The sequence below is a fragment of the Biomphalaria glabrata genome, chromosome 2, assembly GCF_947242115.1.
Source record: "Biomphalaria glabrata chromosome 2, xgBioGlab47.1, whole genome shotgun sequence".
In the NCBI taxonomy this organism is placed as follows: Eukaryota; Metazoa; Mollusca; class Gastropoda; family Planorbidae; genus Biomphalaria; species Biomphalaria glabrata.
Window position 1 is genome coordinate 15,598,562 of NC_074712.1, and position 27,147 is coordinate 15,625,708.

Here is a 27,147-nt window from a genome sequence, read left to right on the forward strand (position 1 = left end):
GTTGTTCTCCATTCCTCTGTCTTTTGACTTGAATAGAATTATCTACAAAACAATATTTGCGAGAAAAAAAAAGAATACGCGAACATCGATAATGCAAAATCTATATTCTAAACAAAGTATATAATTATTAATGTAAAACACAACTGGAAAATTTTGTTATAATCATGTCTTTATATTTCATTTTTTATCATTGTTTAGACCTTCCCTGACCCTAATGTGGGAGCTTACAGCGCTCCTTCAGGTCCTAATCTGTCTGAGGGCGCAAACATTTTTTTTTAATTAAGGGAGCGCAACAGGTGAAAGATTGGAGAAACCCTATGCCACATTGTAACTACAGTGTCTCTAGTCCACATTGTAACTACAGTGTCTCTAGTCCACATTGTAACTACAGTGTCTCTAGTCCACATTGTAACTACAGTGTCTCTAGTCCACATTGTAACTACAGTGTCTCTAGTCCACATTGTAACTACAGTGTCTCTAGTCCACATTGTAACTACAGTGTCTCTAGTCCACATTGTAACTACAGTGTCTCTAGTCCACATTGTAACTACAGTGTCTCTAGTCCACATTGTAACTACAGTGTCTCTAGTCCACATTGTAACTACAGTGTCTCTAGTCCACATTGTAACTACAGTGTCTCTAGTCCACATTGTAACTACAGTGTCTCTAGTCCACATTGTAACTACAGTGTCTCTAGTCCACATTGTAACTACAGTGTCTCTAGTCCACATTGTAACTACAGTGTCTCTAGTCCACATTGTAACTACAGTGTCTCTAGTCCACATTGTAACTACAGTGTCTCTAGTCCACATTGTAACTACAGTGTCTCTAGTCCACATTGTAACTACAGTGTCTCTAGTCCACATTGTAACTACAGTGTCTCTAGTCCACATTGTAACTACAGTGTCTCTAGTCCACATTGTAACTACAATGTCTCTAGTCCATCATGTGCAAAGCAAAAGCAAATTGTTCATTATAACCAAGCAGTAAATGTTTTTACATGACAAGTTTGTTTGTTTGTTTGTTTGTAAAATGTTTTACATTTTTCGGATGTTCCTTCAGATTTAAAGATAATTTACTTTCCTAGTCCAAACCTCTCGCAGGAAGACTGGAGATGGCAGCCAGAGCGCATACCGCAAGACCAGGCAGCCACCTGGAAAACTGGTGTCTACGCCTATGTCCAGGTCTGTCTGTTCAGATATAGGTGTTAACCTATACGAGATGCGTTATGTGAAGTTAGAGGAAACAAAATATTCATTAGATAGAAAGTATAGAAAGAAATACTGACTGTAATAGGTAATAGCAAGATGAACTCACAAAAACCTAGAAACGACTAGAATGAACAAGCTTGTTAAATGAATTGATATCTTACGTTTAATGTCAAGTAAACCTCTGAGTACATTTTTCAATAGCAACAATAACTTAAGCCTTATTAGTTAGTTGTTGTTTTTTTTTAAATTATAAAGTAAATATCAAAACCAGAGGAAACATTAAGTCTGTATAAGGTTATGAGACACCTACACAATAGACGCTGCAACAGTAGTAGTATACATTTCCGTATATTCCGTGTATATAACTTTAAAAGCTATTCTTACACTGTATCTGCTAAAGCATGTCAGTCAATTAAAGGCTCCACACTTACATTAAAGATCAGGTTTCTTAAAGCGACCTTTTAAAGCAGTTTATCATTGATGCAAACATAGATCACTTGTGACACCCCATTCACATTTTCTTGGGATTGTAAAACTTTACCCATTTCTGACCTTGCGATCTATGGTTTCAGATAATGTAAAGCTAACCTGTGGCCGACGGTTAACGAGAGTGTCATGTGACCAGAATAACGACCAGTGGATTTTTACTTCCCCTTTGTGATTTGGGTATGCATTAAAGTTGGATAAATCCAGGACTTTGAAATTTGGAATTACAATAAAAAAAAAAATCCATAAAAAGAAAAAAAAAAAAGGTTATTTTAAGCATATTTGTATCAATTAGTTTGGATCAGTCGTATAATTAAATTTGTTATAGATCTAGACTCTAGACTAACAATAAATCTGTGTCATTAGAAATATTTTTTACTAATTGTTTTCGTTTTTAGCGCTATTGCGTGCTTTTAGCTTTCTCAATACTCTATGATCTCCAGTTGGAAAGGGGGAGAAAGAAAAAAAAAGGGGGGGGGGTGGTATCTGGGTGATCACTTTTAAAATGTATTTATAAAAAAAGTGAGCAGCAACCTGAATTCAATATCGAGGGCTAATGCCTCCCCAGCCTCCTCAAGCCAATGCTGTAACCTTTGTGACAGAGAGCTGCTTAGGAAAATAAGTTTTATAGTTATTTACAAACATTTTTCTACAAACACTGAAGTAGACTACTTTAAACTTTACCATTTTATCAGTCAAGTAAAATCTCTTTCTCTTGTTCGAGGTACCCCAAAAAAATAATTAATAGTTCATTAACTAACTGGTTAATTTTTTGTTAAAATATATTCTTGTGTTGGCATGTGAAAGAACTAACTCTGCTTTCATCTTGACCAGAGAAAAGGAGCAGGAGAAATAAAGTGCGCTTGTTACCAGACCGACAGATTGAGTTGATATAAGAATTGTAATAAAAAAAAACAACAAAAAACAAACATATATCTTCATGATCACCTGGTAAAGCCTGGAGTCGATTAAAGGCAAATGCTTATTATTTTTTCTTTCATTGTATGAGTGACTTTTGTTATGTATAAAACAGAGGATACGTTTCTCTTTCAGACCATGAGATCTATCGGACAAATGATGTAAAGGCCTTTTGTTTCCACGGTTAACTAGGGTGTCATGTGGCCAGCACAACGACCAACCGCATTTACTTTTTCCCAACTTATGCCAGGTACCCATTAGAGTTGGGTGAACTCAGGGGCGCCTTAAAAATCATGAAATTCAAAATCCAAGTCTTCATCGAGATTCGAACGCAGGACCCCAGGTTCAGAAGCCAAGCACTTAACCACTCAAGCACCGTGCCCCCAACCAGAAGATAGGGTGTAGATTAATTTCTGAATAATTGCCCATGAATTCTATAACTGCTCGGCGAGATGTCATTGGAAACATTTGTGTATCATGCCTTGAAAGTTTTAGCATGAACAATATTGGCATCACTCTTTCTGTCTCCTCCCTTCTTTCATCCGTCTTCCTTCCTCTCTCTATTCCTTTCTCACTTCTTCTCTCCATCACCCTCTCTCCTTTACCTTTCTCCCTTACTCTCTCCGCTCTCTCTCTCTCTCTCTCTCCTCTCTTTATCTCTCTTTCTACTTCGCTATCTCTCCCTCTATCTCTCTATCCCTCCACTTTGTCTTTCTTCCTCTCTCTCTTCTTCCACCTTCCTCTCTCCTCCCTGCCTGTCCCCTCCCTTCCTTCGTCCCTTTCTCTCCCAATGTCGCTCTCATTCCCTCTCCCTCTCCCCTCCCTCTTCCCTTACACTTCTCACTTCCTCCCCTTCTCTGTCTCTATATCCCTCCACTTTGTTCTTTCTCCCTGTTTCATCCCTTTCTTCCTCTTCTATCCAGTTCTTTCTCTCTCTCTCCACTGCGCTCTCCTCTCTCCCTCTCTCTCTATCCCTCCACTTCTCTCTCTCACTATATTTTCCCTTCCATCCTCTATTTCTCAACTTCGCTCTATGTCTTTCTCTCTCTCTTTCTTCCTCCACCTCTCTCTCCCTCTCTCTCTCTCTTTAGATAGATAAATGAGAAGATAGACCAAATGGTCTATAGAATAGTTCACTTAATAATGCTGATAAAATAATGGATGTACTGATGTGAATCAAAGAATGTAGAGATTATTTATATATTTCTCAAGAATTTCGTAGCTTCCTCTTTTTTGTGTGTGTCTAAAACAGGTCATGCAAACTATTTAGCACTTCAGGTCGTTCTATTATATCTATATTTTATTTGAACAAGAAAAGAATATTTGTATCTCGTGTTCTCATACTCAGTAGAGTTAAACACTTAAACAATATTTATATATCAATATTTTGTTTTGCCACAAAGCACAAGTGATACAAAGGCTGTCAAAGTTGCAAACTCATTGCAAATAAAACGAACTATTGAACACAAATACAATAACGATCAACACATTCGCACATACCATTAAAATCAGATGGCAATCCATTAAAAATAGTGTTGAATTGTATATTTAGAGTAAGTATACATGACATATACATCTTTCATTTTGAAGTATTTTCCATGTTCTAAAAATGACCCATTAGAAGAAATGATACCTAGGTACCTAGGTACTTGAAATTTGACACCATTTTTAATGGAGCGCCATTTAATTTTAATGGTGTTATTATTTTTCTTTTTGTTGAACCAAATAAATTATGTTTAGTTTTATTCTCATTTATAATTAATTGGTTTTCTTTACAGTTAGTTGTTAATAATTTTTAGATTCAGGCATTATTTTCTTTTTAGGGATGTAGCTAAAGGTTGAGTATCATCTGCTTACAAAATTTCTCAAAATTTTCGTAACTTCATTTTCTTAAAAAAACAGGTCATGCGAAACAGAAAACTGCAACTGTTAAGACCGTCACTTTGGCCACACGGTAGAGGCGTTCACGGGTGACAGCCTCCCCACCCCAACCTTTCCCCACATATTTGTACATACCATCCTCAGTTCCGAAGGTTAAAGGAAGTTTCAATTTTCATCAACTGGGTGGGGAGGGGAATCAGATATATAGACCTACAGACCTACGCTCCTCCACACGCATACACCCACACACTGATGTAACAGTAATTAACTAATTTGGGATGGAAGGGGGTTGGAGCTCCCAGTTGACATCCAACAAGTGAAGCGTGGCCTATTATTTTTTTCGTCCGGGTCGGTTGGAGCTTATAAACCCTGACTCCGTTGGCACTCATCATTTTGGTAGGAGGCAGATCTAGTTGAAGCTTTGAAGTCCCAGCAAAGTCAACACAAGAGCTGCATACGTTTTCTTGTGAGGATTAGTTCAGATTGTTGTTCTACCTTAGGCATTTAGCAGAGAGCAGTCATTGAATATAGTAGATAAAGATCTTCTGCTACACAGGTAAGCAGAGAACTACTAGAAACAAAGATGCACTGCTGTACCTATCAGCTTCATCCTGTTTGCTTCTTTGTTGCAGCATTAGGGCCTTATGGCCCTCTAATAGTTTGTTTATATTTTGGTCCAGGATGGTTTCTATGTTGATTGTATTTCTCTATATAATTGGATGTAGTAAACGGACATAGGAAAAGATTTATAGGAAAATTATTCATATTCTTAAAACCGAAAATGATGACAAGATTTCATAATTATATTCTTTAATGATTTAACATTTATAAGTGGCACTACCATCTCAAATGAGATAAAGAAGGTAGTACGTCAAAGGGTGATAAAATCTTGGTAGATCATGCTCACATTTTTTATTTCATGCTTGACAACATGGAAGAACGAAGTCATTCTGAGGTCATATTCACATCTGGAATGGCATTTAAAAAAAAAAAAAGCATTCGCATAATAGAATATAAAAAGAAAGAAAGAAAAAAAGAGGATAGATAGACAGACAGATAGATAGATAGATAAATAGATAGAGATTGATTGATTGATTGATTAATTGAGATTGACTTTAAAGTAATATTTAAAAAATTAGCTCAAATTGAGTATCCAACTCGTGACCTTGACACCGTCAGCTTCTCGATTGAATAATTCTATCAATTAGGCCAGCGGGCATTGTATACGATATGTATTATTTATTGGTACCTTTATTATACGAAGAACCCTTAAGATCTAAACGTAATCTAAATTCAATTTACCTAAAAATAAAAGCAAAGCTTGGATAATCTATCAATAAAATTAAAGCAACTTTAAATTTAATAAACTTTTTTTTAAATTCAATAATTCCAATGATATAGATCCGGACTTTTAAATCAAGACTTAGAAAACGATGCGCAAACTTTTCCTGAACTATTAACATTAATTGATTAAACTATTGAATCAATAACGTTTTAGATTGGGAATTTTCCGACCGCTATAGTCGTTTCAAGGACGCGGCAGTCCTTCCTTTAAAAACCAATGGTTTTACATCTCAGTCTAGAGCCCTAGTCAAATTTACATATATTTTTTTTTTGACTTTGAAAACTTATTACTGTCCAACTTAAGAGTGTTCGTCACGTGACCAAAGAGCTATTAATTCTTTTCTCAGCGATCTACAACTAAATGTTAAATTTCTAGGAAAATCGTTAGAGCTGGGGTTTTTTTTTTAGATCAGCGTTTATGCAGCTTAAAACTTTTTGGTTCCAGGTTCGGTGAAGTTCTGACTCGAATAGAGGTATTGTGAAAATAGAGATACATGTATACATCAAAATAGGGGCCAACTTTGACTAATTTCCTCTGATTCTACTTCACCCCGACCTTTTGTTCTAACATTTTGTGTTCATACCCTGACACCAGACTGTGATACTTTATTAATTATCAACTTTCAACTGTATCCACAGTATTTCAGCTTCAACAATCAACATGGGCATCTCAGATGGATACAGTGAAGCTAACTTCTCAACTAAAATATCTTTCTTTCTTGTGCTATTGGCTGACGTAGTCAAGTAAGTACTTATTTCAAGTTCTAGTCAAAAGGGGGTATTGCATCATCACATCAGCGAATAGTTTTGTGTGTACAGCAGCAGCAATTAGCGTTTGTAAATGCAGCAACAGCGATTAGCGTTGGTGTGTACAACAGGAGCATCTGAAATTTCTGGAAAACATTTGACAAATCTGAAATCTTTGAGAAACATAAGATACATCTGAAATCTCTGAAAACTCGACCGTAGGCTGGACTAAATTTCAGTCCTAAGTAAACCTTAATGTAAGGAATGTTATCCGTTTTGTTTTCCTTTGATTACACTTTCCTTCGGCTGAATTAGTTCTAGGGGTTGTAGGTTTTCTCTTTCGACTCCAGATTTCCACGGTTTCATATCCAATATCAAGAGTTTTGTTTTTTAAAGCTGTTAATAAGAAAGCAATTTATTTCATACCTATTAAGCAATGTGTCTACTTCTAAAAATTTTCTTTTTGAGGTCGTGCATACATTACTAATATGACTTTCGTGTTTTCCCCTTAGCTGGATTGGCTTCTGTACCACATCCTGGTGGGTTCACAATGATGAATACCAAGGACTGTGGCGGCTGTGTAACGGCATAGTCTGTGGTTATATGGACGGTACTCCCGATGGTAAGTTGGTAAATTAACATACTTTAAAACCCAATACTGTACAATACATTAAATATACCCCCTTGCGGTCGTGAAGCGACTGTGAATCATCTCACAGAAATGAGACAAATGCATAGGCATTAACTACGGTTGAAACGATGTCGCCCAAACATCGGATTTGTCCATGGGAACAGCAAGTGCCGATAGAGTTTAGTATCAGCGGAGCAGGAAAGCACTGTGCACTGCGAGCTGCCCATGGGTGAACAGCGCCAGAGTTTTCATGCACAGTGGAGAAAAAAGAGATAAAACAAGCGAAAATAGAAAAATCCTTTAAAAAAACAACAAAGCTTATAGAAGGGGAAGAACTTCGCACTATATCACTAAAGAATGTAGATGTTAATTCCCTTTTTCGATATCAAACAAACTAAAAAAAATTTCCAATAATTGATTGACTTATTATTTAATTTTTAAATTGATTTTTGTGTTTTGTTAAATGCAATAAATAATTGTTTAAAGTTTTAACTTCACGCGAAAATTGGCTTGGGAGAAATAAAGTGTTCAATTATTCAAGGGGACAACCCCAACATATTAAACCATGTCTGTGAATACAGAAAAATAACTTCCTCTTTTTGGTATTAAAAAAAATCAATATTCGGTAATTAATTGAATAATTGTTTAATATATTTTTGATTGATTCGCCAATGAATAATTCTGCAAAATTTCAACTTGATCCGAGGACGGGTGTGGGAGGTGAATGGGTTCAAACCTTTTACGACATCGGTTAGAATTTAGAGATATCCTTCTCCTAGCTGGGTACTCAGCCAAGGTTGACGAGACACTCCTGCAGGAATCTGCCTGGTTTAGGCGCCAGTTACTCGCCATTGCCCTTACTGTCAGGGAAAACAGTTCCGTTGGACACAATTTGTGAACCACAAGTGAAGGTCAGGAGTTGGACTGGATGTCAGAGGCTTACTGACGCGCATGCCTTTGGACGCATTTTATATTTGATGGAATCTTTATTTCCATAACCACTTCCGGCAAGAACAACCAATACCAATACGTGACAACATCTAATAGTACAGGAAAAGACACAGAATGATACAGTACACTAGAAGAACATGCAGTATATTAAAGTACAATACAACAAATCATGATACACATTATAATAGAATACAATATAGCACACCAGGCGCACACACACAGAAGAAAAAACAATACAAAACTGACACCACTACCTCAAACTGACACCATTACCTCAAATTGACACTACTAACTCAATCTGACATTACGATCTCCACTGAAACCTCTACTTTTTGACACTGAAACCGCTACTATTGGAAACTGAAACCGTTGCTACCTGACTCTGGGACTGCGACTACATGACACTGAAACCGCTACTACATTATTGTTTTCTAAATGTACTGCAACGACTTTTTAATCTTTTTTTCCCTTTTTTCCCAGACGACATGAATGCTATTCAAGCTTTCGCCATATTCGGCTTCATTGCCTTGAATGTTGCATTTCTTCTCATTAATTTATACATGTGTTGGGGCTCCTGCAAAGGAAATGGAGAAACGGGCGTAGGTTCCGTCATTTTTCTCTTTATTTCAGGTAATCTATTTGTTCATATTTAATGTTTATGTAATTGTTTCTTTTTAATTAATTTTTTTTATAAATGACTAATGACTACTGCATTTGTCCAATTTAATTTGGCCATGCCATGTTCTCTAATGTCGTGTCATTAGTACTTGGGAATGGTTTCTAATGTTTGCATTTCTTATTGATGTCTACCTTTTGGATATGATATTTACACTTTTTATATTTTTTTAAATATTATTGAGCACTCGATTCATTTCAAACAAAATTATTTTTCCTACAGCTGGTTCCTGGCTCATTTCTGTGGCCATCTTTGGTGCCGGGTATGATGATCGTCTGGGTAGATTTGGCTACTCCTATGCCCTGGCAGTGTCTGCAGGCATCTTGGCTCTGCTTAGCGGATTCATCATGCTCATAGGTGGACGTGGAAACGATGTCCTCTCAAAATAATAATCTTCATAAAAGGCGGCAATATTAAAAGTTACCAAAATAATGAACATTTCAAGAAACGCATTGCAGAGAATTCCAGTCAAGATTTCAGCCCAATTTTTGAAAGTATCCACAAATGTGATATTGTTTGTATCGTAATTCATTTGCAAAATTGGTTTAAATAAAGTTTTTTTTTTATGTACTTAATACCATGTTTAAAAGCACTGCTGTTTTCACTACCATTTATTTTATCACAGCCTTGTTCATCCCATTCACTAGTAAGCATCCCTAGTTAGTCTCTCTGGAAAAGTGATTTATTGGCTTAAATATAGATTTGTGTACATTGGTCCCAATAAGAGGTTAGCAGAGCATTAATGAATATGAATTTATTCTATATAGTCAGTGCCACCGATGTGTTGACCATTAGCATTATAAAAATAATGTGAACGGCGTTTTGTTTTGGGTTCCCAAAATTTGCACTTTGTACATGAATAAGACATTCACAGTTACTTCAAATTAAATTTTGTAATCTTAAAAAGAGAACTTCATTAAAATTGTCCATTGTTTAGAGATTTTTGCGATATTATTTTCTTGTCTCGTTGAGATTAAGTGTTATCTCCTTTCTCAGCGCATTTCTATTTCTAGAGCAAAACTCGAGAATGAAATCAAGCGGATACTGTACATTTAAAAGAAGTGAAAGTAGGAATGGAAAGGAGGCCACGACTATCACGTGATTCTTTGTTGCCATTACTACATTAAGTATTGTGAAATAATTAATAATGTTGTTGACATCTTATATAATTAATGTGCATTTAACTATCAATCCTAATATATTTACACGTTGTATTCAGTTATTCTAGTAGAAAACATGTTTATCTTTTAGTGTAAAAAAAATGTAAAGAAAAATAGTTCGTATATTTACTTTTGTAATTTGAAGGCGCAAGTTTTTGTTTTTTTAAATGTTATATTTAGTATTGAGTGGGTGTGTCTTTTAACTTTCTATGATTTGATCACTCGTTGCAAAATTAAACTTAATGTGATCAGTACATTTACTACATTATATGATTGCAAAAAGTATGCACAACTTCCTAAAGCTATAAGTTTAATGAAGTAGGAATGAATACTTTTTCTGAAAAAGAACACAAACCTAGGGCACCGTACACTAGGGCCCCCACTATCTGTTTTTATTCAGATAAACTTCCCCAATATCAATCAGAAAATTCCGAGAGATTTATTGAGTGTGTTGTCATTATATACACAATGCATAATAAATTCTACTGTAAATAACCTTTATTCATTATTGTATTACATGTTTCATATCATTATCATTATCATGCAATAAACTATGAGATATCTATAAATGATATTATCTTCCTTCTATAAATATTTATACACAAATTATGTCGTTCTGTATTCAATCAATCTGTGACATTATTTGGAGACAAAGAAAATCTTAATGTGGCAACGATCTGTCATTGAAAACTTTCTTGCTTACAAGTTTATTTATAGTCCTGCAAGAGATTAACACATTGAAATTCTAAGCTGATGTCAACAAGATCATTTCTCGAGAAATAAAGATTTGAAGGATTCTCCTCTCATCCTTTCAGAAAGTAACAACCGGAAACCTGGGGACTTTTTTGTTTAGTTCTTAGATTAACATGACACATGGAAAACATAATCATTGTATTCTAGACTCTAGAGTTAGATTCATTGGTGTTGAAATTTGCTTTAGTCACACAAATAGTCTTGTAAAAATTGTGATTTATCTCACTGCACTTGTGTGTGCGTATATATATATCGTGCTGGCCACATGACACCTTCGTTAACCATGGGCCACAGAAACAGATGACCTTAACATCATCTACCCCTCGGCTCACAAGGTCCGAAAGAGGAACTTTATATATATATATATATATATATATATATATATATATATATATATATATTCACTTGAATATCAGCCAAAGACTCATTTATTGCTTGTGCCTTCAAGATCACTTGGAAAGCTAGACAATGGACGGACATAAGACTAAATGGATGTCCTTTAAAGCTGTATGATGAGCGAACTAGCACTGTATTTTCAACGAGCTGTACACTAGATAATTAACGGACACTTAACTGGATAATTGACGGGCACTTAACTGGATAATTAACTGGCACTTAACTGGATGATAGAAGGAACTCCTCAGTATGGTGAATAAGGAGTTACACTGGATGATAGACGGACATTGCAGGAAATGAGAACCTAAAGATGTCAACAAGCAGAGAGGAATGGACAGAGCTGTGCACCCAATAGACCACTGTCACTGTTACATCAGATCTGAACGAAATGGTTGTCTCCTTTCCATTAGCTAAAGCTCATTATTCATACTATTAAAATAGGACCTTTTGAATAATGTTGTACTTGAAAAATATTCAAATATGAATTTATAGGCCCTAAATACATTGCTAATAATTTGTTCCTTGAAAAGATAAGATACCCCACATGTTTAGATTTTGGTTTTGAGGATCGCCGCCGAAAAAAAAAAATTATTCGATAAATAGTATTCAAGAAAATTAAGGTATAAATAGTGAGTTATAGTCCTAAATTTATTTAACTAGAAAAATATCAGATTGAGTAAAGGTTGGGAAAAGGCGACTATGAAAGAATTATTCGAGTTTATAACTCATCTCAATCACGACTCTTATACTTAAAAAATTCGTTTGAATTCTAACTTTTCCAATGGAAAGTCTCTCTTAAAATAATTATGATAAATTCATGTGAAATTACATAAACTCTGTCTGGAAATGGGAGGGGCGGTAGAGTGAAAACGATTAATCCTCGCTCCTTTAATAATTTCTGCTAAAGATTGCATTTAGCATTAAAAAATAGGGGTGGGGCAACTCGATATAACACTTTAATTTATAGTATATATAAATTATATTAGTGGCAGATTTTTTAAATTTTGTAATTTCTTAACTATAATACAAAAAGAAAAAGTATTGATTTGTCCGATGGGGGAAATGCGTTTGCATGTATCGCCCCTCCCACCTGGTACAAACCTTTTTCATTTAAATTTACTAATGATACAATTTGAGATTAGAGTGTGGTACGACATAATATACAATGGGTCACATATCAATATGTAGTTTATATTATATAGATATTTAACAAATTTTGTTCACAAACTATGATTTTCCACAAAAAAAGAAACGGCCCCCTCTCTAGCTCTGCAGTCAGGATCCAAGACTCGAAAGCATACAAGTATGTGACCATGACCAGGGAACGCATCAGTCTGATTTTGGTGTTGAGGGCTATGTCTTTGTCTTTCGATATTATTTTGAGTTTTGAAAGGGCTGCTGTGGACTGTGCAATTCGGGCCAGTAGTTTAGGTTTGGTTCCCTCGCGTGAGACGCTAGCTCGAGCTATTGAAAACGACAGACACTTTTCAGCTTTCTACCTCCAATGGCTCGTTGACTGCATGGGAAAAACTCTAGTTTGACCGTTATAATTTTTGGCTCGTTGACTGCACGGGAAAAACTCTAGTTTGACCGTTATAATTTTTGGCTCGTTGACTGCACGGGAAAAACTCTAGTTTGACCGTTATAATTTTTGGCTCGTTGACTGCACGGGAAAAACTCTAGTTTGACCGTTATAATTTTTGGCTCGTTGACTGCATGGGAAAAACTCTAGTTTGACCGTTATAATTTTTGGCTCGTTGACTGCATGGGAAAAACTCTAGTTTGACCGTTATAATTTTTCAAAGTATAAAAGAAATAAATGTAAATTTTGCTATAAATTGGAGTAAAAAACAACTAAACATGACGTAGTCAGCCGAAGTGCACCGATAGCTTAGTTGTTTATTTCGTTTAAAGTTGCTTAAAGTTTATTGATACATTATCTAAGCGCTGATTCTATTTGCACATAAATCTAATATAGATTACGCCTAGATTCTAGATCTCACTTCTAAATCAGATACGTGTAATGAAGGTACCAATAAATAATTACTTTCATATACAATGCCCGCTGGACTAATTGATAGAATCGTTCGTTCAAGAAGCTGACGGTGTCCAAATCACTAGTTCGTTATTCTATTGAAATGTTTTTTAAAAAATATTCATTTCTATATTATATTTTATTTTATGTTGTATAATGGAGGTTACGTTTTAAAATATATTTTTAACTGTTGTTCTTGTTGTTCTAAAGCCCTGCCCTTGCTTTTGGTCTGGTAATCCTAAATTAGAACTTATTCCAAACTACATTTACAGAACTAGATCAACAGGTTTCATAGAGAATGATAGATCCCATTATTGATCTTGCAATAGTGCTTCTTAAAACAACATATTGCGTTGCTGAAAATATTGCTGACTAGATCTGAAACTGTTGTTTTGGTTTGTGCAATGTCACAAATATTTTCTTTTGTTTCCTGGAGACAGTAGACTTTATTTGTAATTGTCACGCTGGTGTGTTTGTTGTCCGCTTTAGTATCATTAGTAGATGTACTGCTATAGGCTGGCGGCCTTGTCAAATGTGGTATGCGCTCTGGACTGTCGTTTGATGGCCTCGATGGTCCAGAGTTCGAACCCTGCCAAACGCCATATCCCCGGTCGTCCTGTGGGAGGTTTGGGCTGGGAATTTTTAAAATTTTTAAATATGAAGAAACATCCAAAACATTTAATACAAAACAGGTTTGGAGAAACTGAAGTTCAGTTGTAACGGCATTAATAGTAATAGTAATAGAAATAGAAATAGAAATAGAAATAGTAATAGTAATAGTAATAGAAATAGTAATAGTAATAGTAATAGTAATAGTAATAGTAATAGTAATAGTAATAAGGCTTTGTCTTTTATCCCGATGATTAGGGATGAATGTAGTATTACGAGTGATCACACAAACCCATTTGCGACCTGCATAGTTAGCACATCTGATGCAGACAAAGTCGTTATCCGCCGGGTGCCTATTTAAAGAATTATATTCGTCTTCTGCGCCTGTTTTCAGCAAGAGCTTTTCTTTGTGCCACAAAGGTGTGTCCCGAGTTCTTCATGAACACAGAGGTGTGTCCCTAGTCCTTCATGCAAGCTCACTTAACAGTCTCTTTCTGCTTGAATAACAAGAAAAATATAAAATATTACTTAAAAACAAAACAACAACAAAGTTTATCTTTGGAGAAGAACCACTGCAATATATCTAAACACTGCAAGATTTAACTCCCTTTATCGATATAAAACAAAATTAATTAGTTAACAATATTTGTCTTTCTTTTTTTTTAATTGCTTCCTGTATTATCATGGACTATAAACGATTGTGCCAAATTTCAACGCGATCCAACTATGGGGGGGGGGGGGGGGGGGGGGGAGACGAAGTGAGCTAAGAAAAGGTTTGTCAAAATTCTTTAGACAGTAATTTTTTTCTCTCTTAGAAATGGTGTTCATCCCTTATATCCAACTGTTATTTATACATAGTGTTTTAGATCATCCCTTATATCCAACTGTTATTTATACATAGTGTTTTAGATCATCCCTTATATCCAACTGTTATTTATACATAGTGTTTTAGATCATCCCTTATATCCAACTGTTATTTATACATAGTGTTTTAGATCATCGCTTATATCCAACTGTTATTTATACATAGTGTTTTAGATCATCGCTTATATCCAACTGTTATTTATACATAGTGTTTTAGATCATCGCTTATATCCAACTGTTATTTATACATAGTGTTTTAGATCATCGCTTATATCCAACTGTTATTTATACATAGTGTTTTAGATCATCGCTTATATCCAACTGTTATTTATACATAGTGTTTTAGATCATCGCTTATATCCAACTGTTATTTATACATAGTGTTTTAGATCATCGCTTATTTCTCTTTTCAGATTCGTGAAATATTAAACATCTTTTTTAAAAATAAGATTTTCCTTTATTTTTGTCTATCAGTGAGCTCACCAAACAACATAACACTTGTGTGTAAGAGTGTATCTTGTAGTGTGTGTGTGTGTGTGTGTGTGTGACTCTGTTGACAAGTTTTGATTGACAAAGTACAGACTATGTGCACTTTAGTTTTCGTAGCGCGCCAAGCGCTAAAAATATTGCGCCCTTTTAGAACGCTTTCCTCGCGTGTCGTCTGCTAGGAGTTTGTTTACTGCGACTTTTAGAAGGGGGTGTGCTTTTAGACTCTGATGTTTCAATTCAATCAATGGTCGTATAAGAGCATGTAAGAACAGCCTCAGGTTTATATAGTGAAAAAACATAAAAATAGCTTCATTTGTAGTCATTTTGTGATCTATACTTTTAGCAATGAGGGATTGAAAATGATCCTTTTTTTTTTTTCATCATAAGATAATAATAAGGCGAATGGCACCGAGTCAGAAGATTACGACAAGGACATTGTGTCATATGGCTTCCTGGATCCATTCGTGATTTACATATTGTCACATCTCACAACAATAAAGTCGTTGACTACTTTGCATAAACTTTGGTCATCCTTGCCTGTCTAAATGATACTATTGTCGCTAAAATTAGCTAAATAAGAAAACAAATAATAGTTGTTTTTTTTTAATAATGTTATTTCTCTTGAACCAGATTGTATAAATCTATCAGAACGATATAACGATCAAGGTCGACTTTTATAACTGCCTTCCCTACTGCAGGCTCACGACAATTTATAACTCCCCCCCCCCCCCCATCCCCACAACTTGATAGAGGACTATTGCTTTTGTCTCTACTGGGCCTCATTCGCGTCCAACATTGAAAGCCAAGCAATTCGGTTACTCTCAACTGTTTACCGCAGGGTGTGGCGTAAAAAACATATTAACCCTCTCTCGTCGTGTTACTAAGGAGCTGGAGTATCAATAGCGACAGGTTGATATTTAAAAGAGTGGAGGGGTTAAGAAAACCATCAATTCTGCCTTGTTTGAATAGTGGAGTTTACTTCTGAAGTAAGTTCTTATTGGACTATGTACTCATTTATATTTTCTTCAAAGTTTCGCTTTGGATGTAAATGAGTTTGTTCATAATGTACAGTTGTTATTTCCATACAGTTTAGTTTAGATTAAAAGGGATACATTCTATTTAACTCATACACGCTTCACATCTTTGTACTTATACTCGGTGTACCGGGAAGATGTTGCACATTGGTTTTGATACGGTCACGATTAGCAACTCTTTTTTTTTCACATGGTCTTTTAGTTAATGCTAAAAAGATTTTTTAAAAAAATGGTTTTGCTAAAACTAATGAGGCACATGTTATGATCTATACATTAATTAGGCGTAAATAAAAGGTCTGTAATAATTATTTAATATCTAAGTTAAATTTCCCTTTCAGACCTTGCGATCTATAAGGCATTATAGGGCAGATGATGTAAAGGTCAACTGTTTTGTGGCCAACGGTTAACCAGGGTGTCATGTGGCCAGCATAATGACCAATCGCTTTTACTTTTCCCCAACTATTGTCAGGTACCATTAGAGTTGGGTGGACTCAGAGGCGCCCAAAGATCTCGAAATTTAAAATCCCAGTCTTCACCAGGATTCGAAACCGGGACCCACGGTTCGGAAGCCGAGCGCTTTACCGTTCAGCCATTTCTATTCCTTTTTTAATGTGATTGCATTTAATTTTTTTGTTTGTTTAACAATCCAACATTAATTAAACATCCGCCAGAACTTAAACTAAACAATAATGTTGTAGCATTGTTTAAAACTTAGTTTTACCATTTTAAAACAGAAATCGTAAGATACCAATGAACTTGTGCCTGGCTTTTCCCTCAAAACTTTTTTGGGTTTTCGAACCTTTTTCAGCCCATGGAGCAAAAGTTTGGAACTCACTTCCCAGGCTTCACTACATTCAAGAATTAACAACGTGTCTGTTTAAATCACTTGATCCTTTTCGCTGTCGATTTTATATCTGTTTTTTGTTGTCTCTCATAGCGTCTTGAGACTCAATTCTGTTTGTTTGTTAACAGCGCTACATAAAATAAATTAGTGTTATTTATTACTATTATGAAAGATAAAAATGTAACCAGATATCTTATCATAAAACTCGTGTATCAAACGCAGGCACTGGACTTCATACAACTTCCATGCAACAATAAACTAATTCCCCTCCTAACACACGCACCTTTCTCCAACCATTTTTATAGCGTCTAGGGACAGTTTGTGACATTAGAAAAATATAAGGTGAAAAACATTTAGGGATCATTCAAGTCTGACGTCTGCATTAAGTCTCCGAAATAGGGAGAGCAAAGAACTAAAGAAATAAGGGGACTGAATCAGCCTTTAATTTATACAAATACATAAAAGCTTAGCTTTTAACAATTATTTTTTTTAAATATCAACCTAAAGACAGTTAAGCAAATACATCTTAAAGGCTATCGATTGATAATCTAAAATATAGAATACTACGTAACAAATCTTTGTATTTTACCACTAAAGATACTGAAAGTTATAATTCACACAGTCTCAATTAGGTCAGAAACTTATGCTTCAGTCCACTCCACTGTCGTACTGGAAATGTTAGAATGCATTAGTTAAATATTTTCTTCATAAGAATTTGTTTTATAAAATTACTTTTGTATTATTATTAATATACAATAATATGTTGAGTGTTTTGAAATAAAATTTATTAAAAAAAAAGGCCATACAAGAGGAGAAAGAAACACCAAAAAAATAAATAGGCAAGAAACAAGAACAGAGGCCTTAGGCCCAAGGATTCCTAGGAGGAAAACGCTAAAACTGAATGGCACAATAGCGGCGGTGTCCTAATTAAAATTAATAATAAAAAAAAGCCTATGATTTTAGCCTTAACTGACAAATAAATGTTCTATACTTTACAATCCAGCAAAGAGAATCCTCTCTGTTTCACATCGGTGCAGTATTAGTCAATTACTTCTTTTTTTTTTTAATGCATTCTAGCGTGACAGCCTCTACTTAAGCTCAATACAAAAGAAAATAATTAATTGACAGACTATGGTGTACAAAGTGCTGGATTTTAGTCACTGGAGTACACTATTCGCTTCAAGCTTGAATAGAAATGTACTTTAAAATATTAACAGATCAATGCACGACCCATATTTGTGATGAAAGAAATTGATATGGCCATTGGTAAATTAATCTGGTGTCACTTATTTTCACATATTTTGAAATATAACAAGTCCTATAACAGTTCTTTGTATATTCCCACTAGAGTCGTATTGAAAGTTACAATTCACAAGATCTCAATTATTTTCATATTTAAATAAAAATTATATATTCTTGAAAATGTGGAGGCCCATTATGTGTCTGTGAGGCCCATTAATTGTGAGGCCCTTGGTCGCTGGCTAGTCTTTCTCTGTCGTAGGTCCGGCACTTTAGTGTCATGTTTCAACAAATCAATGTATCAATTCGTCAAAAAAAAAAAATTGAGCACTGAAAGATCCATTCAGTTAGTTCCCCTTCCCCTGAGCACCAGTTTTCACAAGATCAAGGAAAATTTAAAAGAGTTTTTTTCTGCTGCCTTTCTTGTAAATAAACATGAGGGTAAATAGTTGTCAAGTTCCTAATAACACGAGTCTTTCTTGTGGGATTTTTTTTATAACTGAAAAGTTTTCCTCTCGGACTAATTGTCTTGCGCAAGATTTACAGGTCAATATGACATGATCACTTTTTCAAAATATATATTAACAGTTGTTTAATTTATCCCTAATAATTATGACTCAACGGGATCAATGCTTTTAGAGGTGCCACGTTTCTCCCTACGATCTGCGGGATTTTTACTGCACGGACCAAAGGTTTGGAACTCACTCTCCATTGATCTCTGACAGACAACATTTAAGAAGAACACTAAGACCTATCTGTTTAAATTTTTGTAGATTAGTTTGTCTTTTTAGCTCTGGTGTTTATGTTTGTAACGCTATCAAAGCGCCTTGAGCCTACATTTTGTTTGTTAATAGCTTTATACATAACATTATTAGTATTATAATGGCTCTTTTTTTTTGTTCTTGTGTAAATGTATTTTTGTATTATTACTAGCCTTTCAAAACAAAAGCCCTTACTAGATATCACACCTTTACCTTTACATATCCCTTAGGGACGTTTGGGTACCATACAAGATTTGTCTATCTCCATTTCTCTCTTGTCTTTTGCCGTGGATAGAACCTTTTTCATTGGCATGTTGTCTTCCCGTCGCTTTCTTTGTCTGCCTTTTTTTCTTTTTTCTGGTACTGTTCCCTGAAGAAAGGTCTTTGTAAGATCCAAAATCCTTATGTCTGAGTTACAGTAGAAGTAAGTAAAACATAAACATGATCTCATTCCACCCGTCACTTTACGGTCCACACTTCAACCCAATAGATTTTAACACGGTGTAAGAATGTTCACAATTAGGACATTGTATTCCTATTAAAGACTTAACAAAATATGACATCTTATCTTATTTGGTACAGACGTTACTTCAAACAAGAAGACGATTACGTCCTACGCGTCATGCATATTAACAAATGACCTAATGCCAAGTCAGTGGTTTTCCTGGCTAGCTCAGGCAACCCATTCCATGCTCTAATAGCACTACGGAAAATCTGCCCCTTCTCAAGACGAAACCAAAGCCAGTGACTCATCTGGGCGCATCTATTGTCTTCCGAGATAGAATGACATTTATTTGTCTAAAGCACTAGGATTTTGTGAAATGTATATTCATCAAAATATTTAGACAGAGCTAAACCCTAAGCAAAATGATTTTTTTAGGTGATCGTAGATACTTAATTATTATAACGAAGACTCTTACGAAGGATGCTATTGGAGATTTTCAAGTTCAACTAAAAAATGTCAAGGACTCTACGTTGACCCTCAATGTTGTCAACTAAATAAAAAAAAAAGTGCTAAAATTCTTAGTGTTTTTTTTTTATTAACGCACTAACCTATAGATCAGCTGTTCTCAACCTTTTATGCCTGGCGACCCCTTTCTACAATCCCCCACTCTGCCGCGACCCCCCCCCAGCACACACACATACAGCAATAGAAGAGTAGACAATAACAATCCATATTTTCGATGGTCTTAGGCGACCCCTGGCAAATCGTCAATCGGGTCGCGACTCACAGGTTGTGAAACCCTGCTATAGATTATAGATCTGTAATGCACATATATATATCCTGGTGACAAATATATTTTATAAGCCCGAAGATGTAAAACTTAACTCGTAATTTTCTAATAAATCCCTAGATGTAGTTTTTTTTTTAATGATAGATAAGAGCTACATAATTTAGATCTCGATCTAATTCTAATTTATTGACAAAATGATTAAACTAAGCTTTACATTCCTGTGAAGTTTTCATTTGAACACAGTTGATATTCGTATCAACTCTGCTTTATGTTTACCGCTAGTTAGTTGCCAATTTGTTTTCAACTAAGTTTTGAGTTAGGACTTGCTGTGGAGAGGCTATATACTGGCAAGAGAGACTTACAAAATTGCTCCCCTTTCACAGATGCTAGCCAGCTGTGAAGCCTCAGGCCAAACTGCAAGGGTCTCGGAGGAGGCTTGGCCCCAAGATGTGGGGCAGGCATGGCCCTGCTACCCACAAACCAAACCCCTAGCTATAGGTCAATAGCCGCACTGCCGTGTGTGTGTGTCCCTGTAAGGTCTAAAGCTAAGGGAGTAAACCCTGACAGAAAATCCGGTCCTGTAGCCCCGTAGGCGGGGGGACAGTAGTAAGACTACTGCTCTCTGGCAAACGTCTGCAGCCACCTGTCCCAAAATTGTGATGGCTTGCCATCCCTTTGGACCCGATCAGTATGGAAGAGAGGCGTGTGCTGACTTGTGGGCAGCCCAGCACTCGCAAATTTACCGCCCAGGCTTTCCCCCAGCAATGGAGAGGTCACTCCATCTCTGACAGTAATCAACCTGCGATCGCAGCTGTGTATCAAGGATTGGCCTCTTCAGTCACACAAGACGTTGCAAAGGGAAAAGATCGTCTCTCGATACGTAAAATGCCACAGAAGTCATGAGTTGTGCCACTTTGATAGAGTGACTGTCTAATGATTCCCCCATTACGACTTTATTTTGTGCTAGAAATGGAAGAGCTCGGAGAAAATGGATTCTGTGGTGCTAAAAGTGCCAAGATTTAATCGTATAGCTTTTAAAAAGCAAACCTTATCAACACTTTTTTTTCATTTTTGTACACCGTAGACACCAAAAAGCTGGCTATTTATTGTTGTACTGCCATGTATAAAAGTCTTTTTTTTTAATGTTCAGGATTAAATCACAAACAGAAACAAAATGGGAGTCAAGGATGGATTTATGGGAGCCAACGTCCTGACAAAAATTGCATTTTTTGTTGTTTTATTGGCCGTTGTAGTCAAGTAAGTCCACAGTGTTTTCTTTCAGTGTAAATTTTAGAACCGCTCTTAGATAATTACTAGTGAAATTCGGTTTGCGGATGTATTGTCCATTTCATTATTGAAAATATATCGAATTCACATAAATGAGGGAAAATGACTATCAATTTTATTTTATACTGATCTAGTAGGGTGTGAACTCCTGCGTTTGCCCACCTCCGCCGGCCAACGCAACGTAGTCAGTCAGTAATCAGTACCCTTTCTACTTTTCATAAACAAGTTAATTGTAATATACTTTTTATTTCATAGCAGGACAACATAGACTTGTCGCACACACTTAATGACACCCCTCTCCAAGAGCTGGGTGGACTCAAGGACGCCTTAAAAATCACGAAATTCAAAATCTCAGTCTTAGCCGAGATTCAAACCCATGACCCCAGGCTCGGAAGCCAATCTTAACCACTAAGCCACCATGCCCCCACATATTAATCTCTAATTAATCTCTACAAAAATAAGCAAAGTGTTCCGCTAAATACTCATAATGTGCTAAATGTTCCGCTAATTACTCAGAATGTCCGAAATGTTCCGCTAAATACTCAGAATGTGCGAAATGTTCCGCTAAATACTCAGAATGTGCGAAATGTTCCGCTAAATACTCAGAATGTGCTAAATGTTCCGCTAAATTCTCAGAATGTGCGAAGTAATGCGTTAGAGAAAAAGTTTGGGAAACACTGACATAGAGAAAAAGTTTGGGAAACACTGACCTAGAGAAAAAGTTTGTGAAACACTGACCTAGAGAAAAAGTTTGGGAAACACTGACCTAGAGAAAAAGTTTAGGAAACACTGACCTAGAGAAAAAGTTTGGGAAACACTGACCTAGAGAAAAAGTTTAGGAAACACTGACCTAGAGAAAAAGTTTAGGAAACACTGACCTAGAGAAAAAGTTTAGGAAACACTGACCTAGAGAAAAAGTTTAGGAAACACTGACCTAGAGAAAAAGTTTAGGAAACACTGACCTTGAGAAAAAGTTTAGGAAACACTGACCTAGAGAAAAAGTTTGGGAAACACTGACCTAGAGAAAAAGTTTGGGAAACACTGACCTAGAGAAAAAGTTTAGGAAACACTGACCTAGAGAAAAAGTTTGGGAAACACTGACCTAGAGAAAAAGTTTAGGAAACACTGACCTAGAGAAAAAGTTTGGGAAACACTGACCTAGAGAAAAAGTTTAGGAAACACTGACCTAGAGAAAAAGTTTGGGAAACACTGACCTAGAGAAAAAGTTTAGGAAACACTGACCTAGAGAAAAAGTTTGGGAAACACTAGTGTAAAGTATATAAGTAAAACAATTTGAAGACTACAATGTTATTACCCCAATCACGAGTTAAAACAGTGTTACGGAGTGTAAGTAAAGAGACAATGTAATATAGTCATCAATTCATTGCGCATAATGTAATAACATGTTTATATTCACAAACAAGTCTCACGGATATTTCGAATATACATTATAGGAGTAATTTTGTTTTTCTGACGTTATAAAGATCTATACACATCTCTATTATGGAAGTAAATGTAAATTATTGGTAGATCTCAAACTATCTGCATTGACGACACATTGTTTGTACTATCCTCTCTAGTTGGATAGCCTTCTGCACCACATCTTGGTATGTCTTCAGTGGCACTAGCTATATAGGACTATGGAGGCAATGCGGGGCTGCTACTTGCGGTACCATGCTGGATGGGAGTCCCGATGGTAAGTGTTTGCACTTTTAAGTTATTCTTTCTGCCCGTCAAGAGCTTGAATGTTAACCTTATTTGATAGAATAAATAAAGTTCTTTGAGATATTCAATAGTCATTGAAATGTATATATATATATATACAGCCCTAGAACAGATGCATAGGCATGTACGAACTGTGTCAAACTCTGTCGCTCCAGAATTGGCTTCATCAGTCACTCCAGATTCTGCCCCGTCTCAAGACGAAACCAAAGCCAGTGACTCATCTGGGCGCAACTATTGTCTTCCGAGACAGAAGGAACGATACATACATCTGTATATCAACACTTATATATATATATATATATATATATATATATATATATATATATATATATATATATATATATATATATATATATATGTATACATATACTGTAATATTTTAAAAGTGGTAAAACCTTTGACCCGAGTAATTTAAATATTATTTTGTCCTCCCTTAAAATACAAGATCATTGAGAAATCCTACCTATGTCACACTGACTGGTTACCTAAGCACTACCTATGTCACACTGACTGGTTACCTAAGTCCCACAAGTTAACTAACATCTAGGCTCCTGCAGCTTCGCGTCATAGTTTTTGTGCACTAATTGAGTTTGTTCTGATTCACAACTAGTGACGTCACTAGGGGGTGCGGGCCGCATCGGGTGACACCGATCCTAGTGACGCCACTGTTCACAACTATTATATTTTTTGTATCTTTCAGATGAATTTGACGCCATTCAAGCATTTGCAATCTTTGGCTTTATTGCACTGAACGTCGGCTTTCTTCTCATTGTCTTGTACATGTTCTGGGGAAGTTGTAAAGGAAACGCTGAAACTGGCATTGCTTCAGCCATCACTCTCTTTGTTTCAGGTAATTGCTTCAGCCATGCCACTCCTTGCTCAGATTATTGTGAGACCGATTTGTCGCACTTGATTCTATGACCAATATGTCGCACTTGATTCTTTGACTGATACGTCGCACTTGATTCTATGACTGATATGACGCACATGATTCTATGACCAATATGTCGCATTTGATCCTATGACCAATATGTCGCACTTGATTCTATGGCTGATATGTCGCACTTGATTCTATGACCAATATGTCGCACTTGATTCTATAACTGATATGACGCACTTGATTCTATGACCAATATGTCGCACTTGATTCTATGACTGATATGACGCACTTGATTCTATGACCAATATGTCGCACTTGATTCTATGACTGATATGACGCACTTGATTCTATGACCAATATGTCGCACTTGATTCTATGACTGATATGACGCACTTGATTCTATGACCAATAAGTCGCACTTGATTCTATGACTGATATGACGCACTTGATTCTATGACCAATATGTCGCACTTGATTCTATGACTGATATGACGCACTTGATTCTATGACCAATATGTCGCACTTGATTCTATGACTGATATGACGCACTTGATTCTATGACCAATATGTCGCACTTGATTCTATGACTGATATGACGCACTTGATTCTTTGACTGATATGACGCACTTGATTCTATGACTGATATGACGCACTTGATTCTATGACTGATATGACGCACTTGATTCTATGACTGATATGACGCACTTGATTCTATGACTGATATGACGCACTTGATTCTATGACTGATATGACGCACTTGATTCTATGACTGATAGGTCGCACTTGATTCTATGACTGATATGACGCACTTGATTCTAGGACTGATATGACGCACTTGATTCTATGACTGATATGACGCACTTGATTCTATGACTGATATGACGCACTTGATTCTATGACCAACATGTCGCACTTGATGATCAATATCTCTGCCACGGACCGAATACGGGGACAATTGAGAGATTAAGCTTTCTTTAAAATATGTGCACATAGGAAACATTTTGAACATTAAAAGGCTAATTAACATATTTAAAAACAACAACATAAAAAGTAGAAGTAAAACATTTCTTGTGTAAGAATAATTTACTACTCATCCCTCATAAGTCTCCTGAATCCTCAAGGTTCATAAATATTTGTACCGATATTTATTTCATTTTATTTGGCTCCGTTATCCAACTCCAATGGATACCTGACATTAGTTGGAAAAGTAAAGGCGGTTGGGCGTTGTTCTGGCCACATGACATCCTCGTTATGTGAGGGCCAAAGAAACATATGACCTTTACATCCTCTGCCCCATTGATCGCCAAGTATGAAAGGTCGATTTTACTTTGTTTTTTCTTTCCGTTATAGAGTCCAAGATTTTAAACATTTGTGAATACATTTATGAGCTATTTAAAGTTAAATTCTTTTACTAGCTTAAACTGATAAGACTTAATTGACTTTGCTTTGCATTTCTTCAGCTGGATGCTGGCTTATATCTGTCGCCATCTTTGGGGCTGAATACGAAGATTTTACTGGCAGATTTGGCTACTCTTACGCCCTGGCCGTCTGCGCTCTAATCTTGGCTCTGATTGGTGGCATCATCATGATCATAGGTGGCCGAGGTAACAGCTCTGTCAGCTCGAAGTAAAGCCAGCACCAAGATTAAGATAAACTGATATTTTTTTCCAACCAAGTGATAGCTTACTATATACATTGATATTTTGTCCAATCATGGGAAAGCTTACGTTATACTTTGATATTTTGTCCAATCATGTGATAGCTTACTTTATGTATGCCTTGCTTCTTGAGAAATGAAAAATGAGAATGCATGCATTTAAAAAATAACACTGTTACAAATCTGTCTGTAGGTCACTCGTTGATAGTGTTACGATGCTTGAATGAGTTAATGTATTGGTGATGTTTGTAAAAATTAATTCATGTATTAACTAAAATATCGCTAGTTGAATGTATTATATTGTATACATCGTCTAGGAAGTTCAGAAATCAGCGAAAAGACGCTTCCATTTCAACCAGTTATTCCTGAAAGTTTTTTCTAAACTATTATTTGGAAATGTCTTTTTTTTTCAAATTTATATTCATGTCATTTGTATTCCGTCCATTTTTTAATATAATAAATTATTATTGATATAAGAAAAAGAAAAGAGAAAATAAAGTCTCATGTTTAACCTTTTTTTTCTCACTTTCAAACTCTCTCTTTCTCTTTCACGCACATTAGCTTTCTCTCTCTCTCTCTCTCTCTGTCTGTCTCTCTCTCTCTCTCTCTATCTTCTATACTATAAAGTAGAATGTGAGGTGTATGTATGTGACTTATTGACATCAAAACCGCTTGACAAATCTTGATAAAACTTGGCAGGAATGTTTCTTGAGTACCAACTTAGACCGTAGTGTATGTATTGTAGCCCTAAAACAAACTTAAGACCCTAAAAAAATAAAGTTGTCCGACTCTAGTACAGCTATAGTATTTTATGGATCTAGGCCATGGTTAACAATGTTGACATGAGAAAAGATCGAAAGGATTTAGATCTAGATCTAATTTTAAGAAATACACTTTGCGCAGATAGTTTTTTACTTTGACACATGAAAATACAAAAGAAGATCCATGGATTTCATTATATAATAAAATTAACCTTTAATTTTGTTTAAAAGCATTTTTTTACATAAATTAGTTCCTTATATCTGTGACTACAGATTTCCTACTAAAAATTAATTCATTTAATTGTTTACTTTATAATCCCATCCCTAGATCTAAAACTCTAATTCAACTCTAATATGATAAAACAGTGATGCCCAACCTTATTCCGTCTGCGGGCCATTGAAATTTTCGGCATTCGTGTCGCGGGCCATAACACCAAAAAGAAAAAAAAAATACAATATGCTATTTTTAATAGTTTTATTTGTGGACCTACTTACATAAATTAATGTGATACATGAAGTTTATCCAAAACCATCTTCTGAATATCTGGCTGCATAGATGAAACACCAACTCGG

At 35.7% G+C, this 27,147-nt stretch overlaps 2 protein-coding genes across 3 annotated transcripts; both read left to right on the forward strand.

Annotated features, from left to right (window-relative positions):
• The first annotated feature begins 4,865 nt into the window (after positions 1–4,865).
• Positions 4,866–10,574, forward strand: LOC106076757 (uncharacterized). 2 transcript variants are annotated; one of them, XM_013237582.2, is made up of 5 exons: positions 4,866–5,052; positions 6,488–6,584; positions 7,100–7,209; positions 8,650–8,799; positions 9,068–10,574. In XM_013237582.2, the coding sequence occupies exons 2-5, from the start codon at positions 6,502–6,504 to the stop codon at positions 9,232–9,234; spliced, it is 510 nt and encodes a 169-aa protein (XP_013093036.2). In that variant the 5' UTR covers positions 4,866–5,052; positions 6,488–6,501; the 3' UTR covers positions 9,235–10,574. The 2 variants fall into 2 exon arrangements, with proteins under 2 accessions (XP_013093036.2, XP_013093028.2); XM_013237574.2 differs by having other exon boundaries at positions 4,867–5,052; positions 6,480–6,584.
• Positions 10,575–15,983: 5,409 nt separating this feature from the next.
• Positions 15,984–26,311, forward strand: LOC106076745 (epithelial membrane protein 1-like). Its single transcript, XM_056019334.1, has 5 exons — positions 15,984–16,137; positions 21,415–21,521; positions 23,132–23,247; positions 23,977–24,126; positions 25,617–26,311. The coding sequence occupies exons 2-5, from the start codon at positions 21,439–21,441 to the stop codon at positions 25,784–25,786; spliced, it is 519 nt and encodes a 172-aa protein (XP_055875309.1). The 5' UTR covers positions 15,984–16,137; positions 21,415–21,438; the 3' UTR covers positions 25,787–26,311.
• The last annotated feature ends 836 nt before the right edge of the window (positions 26,312–27,147 follow it).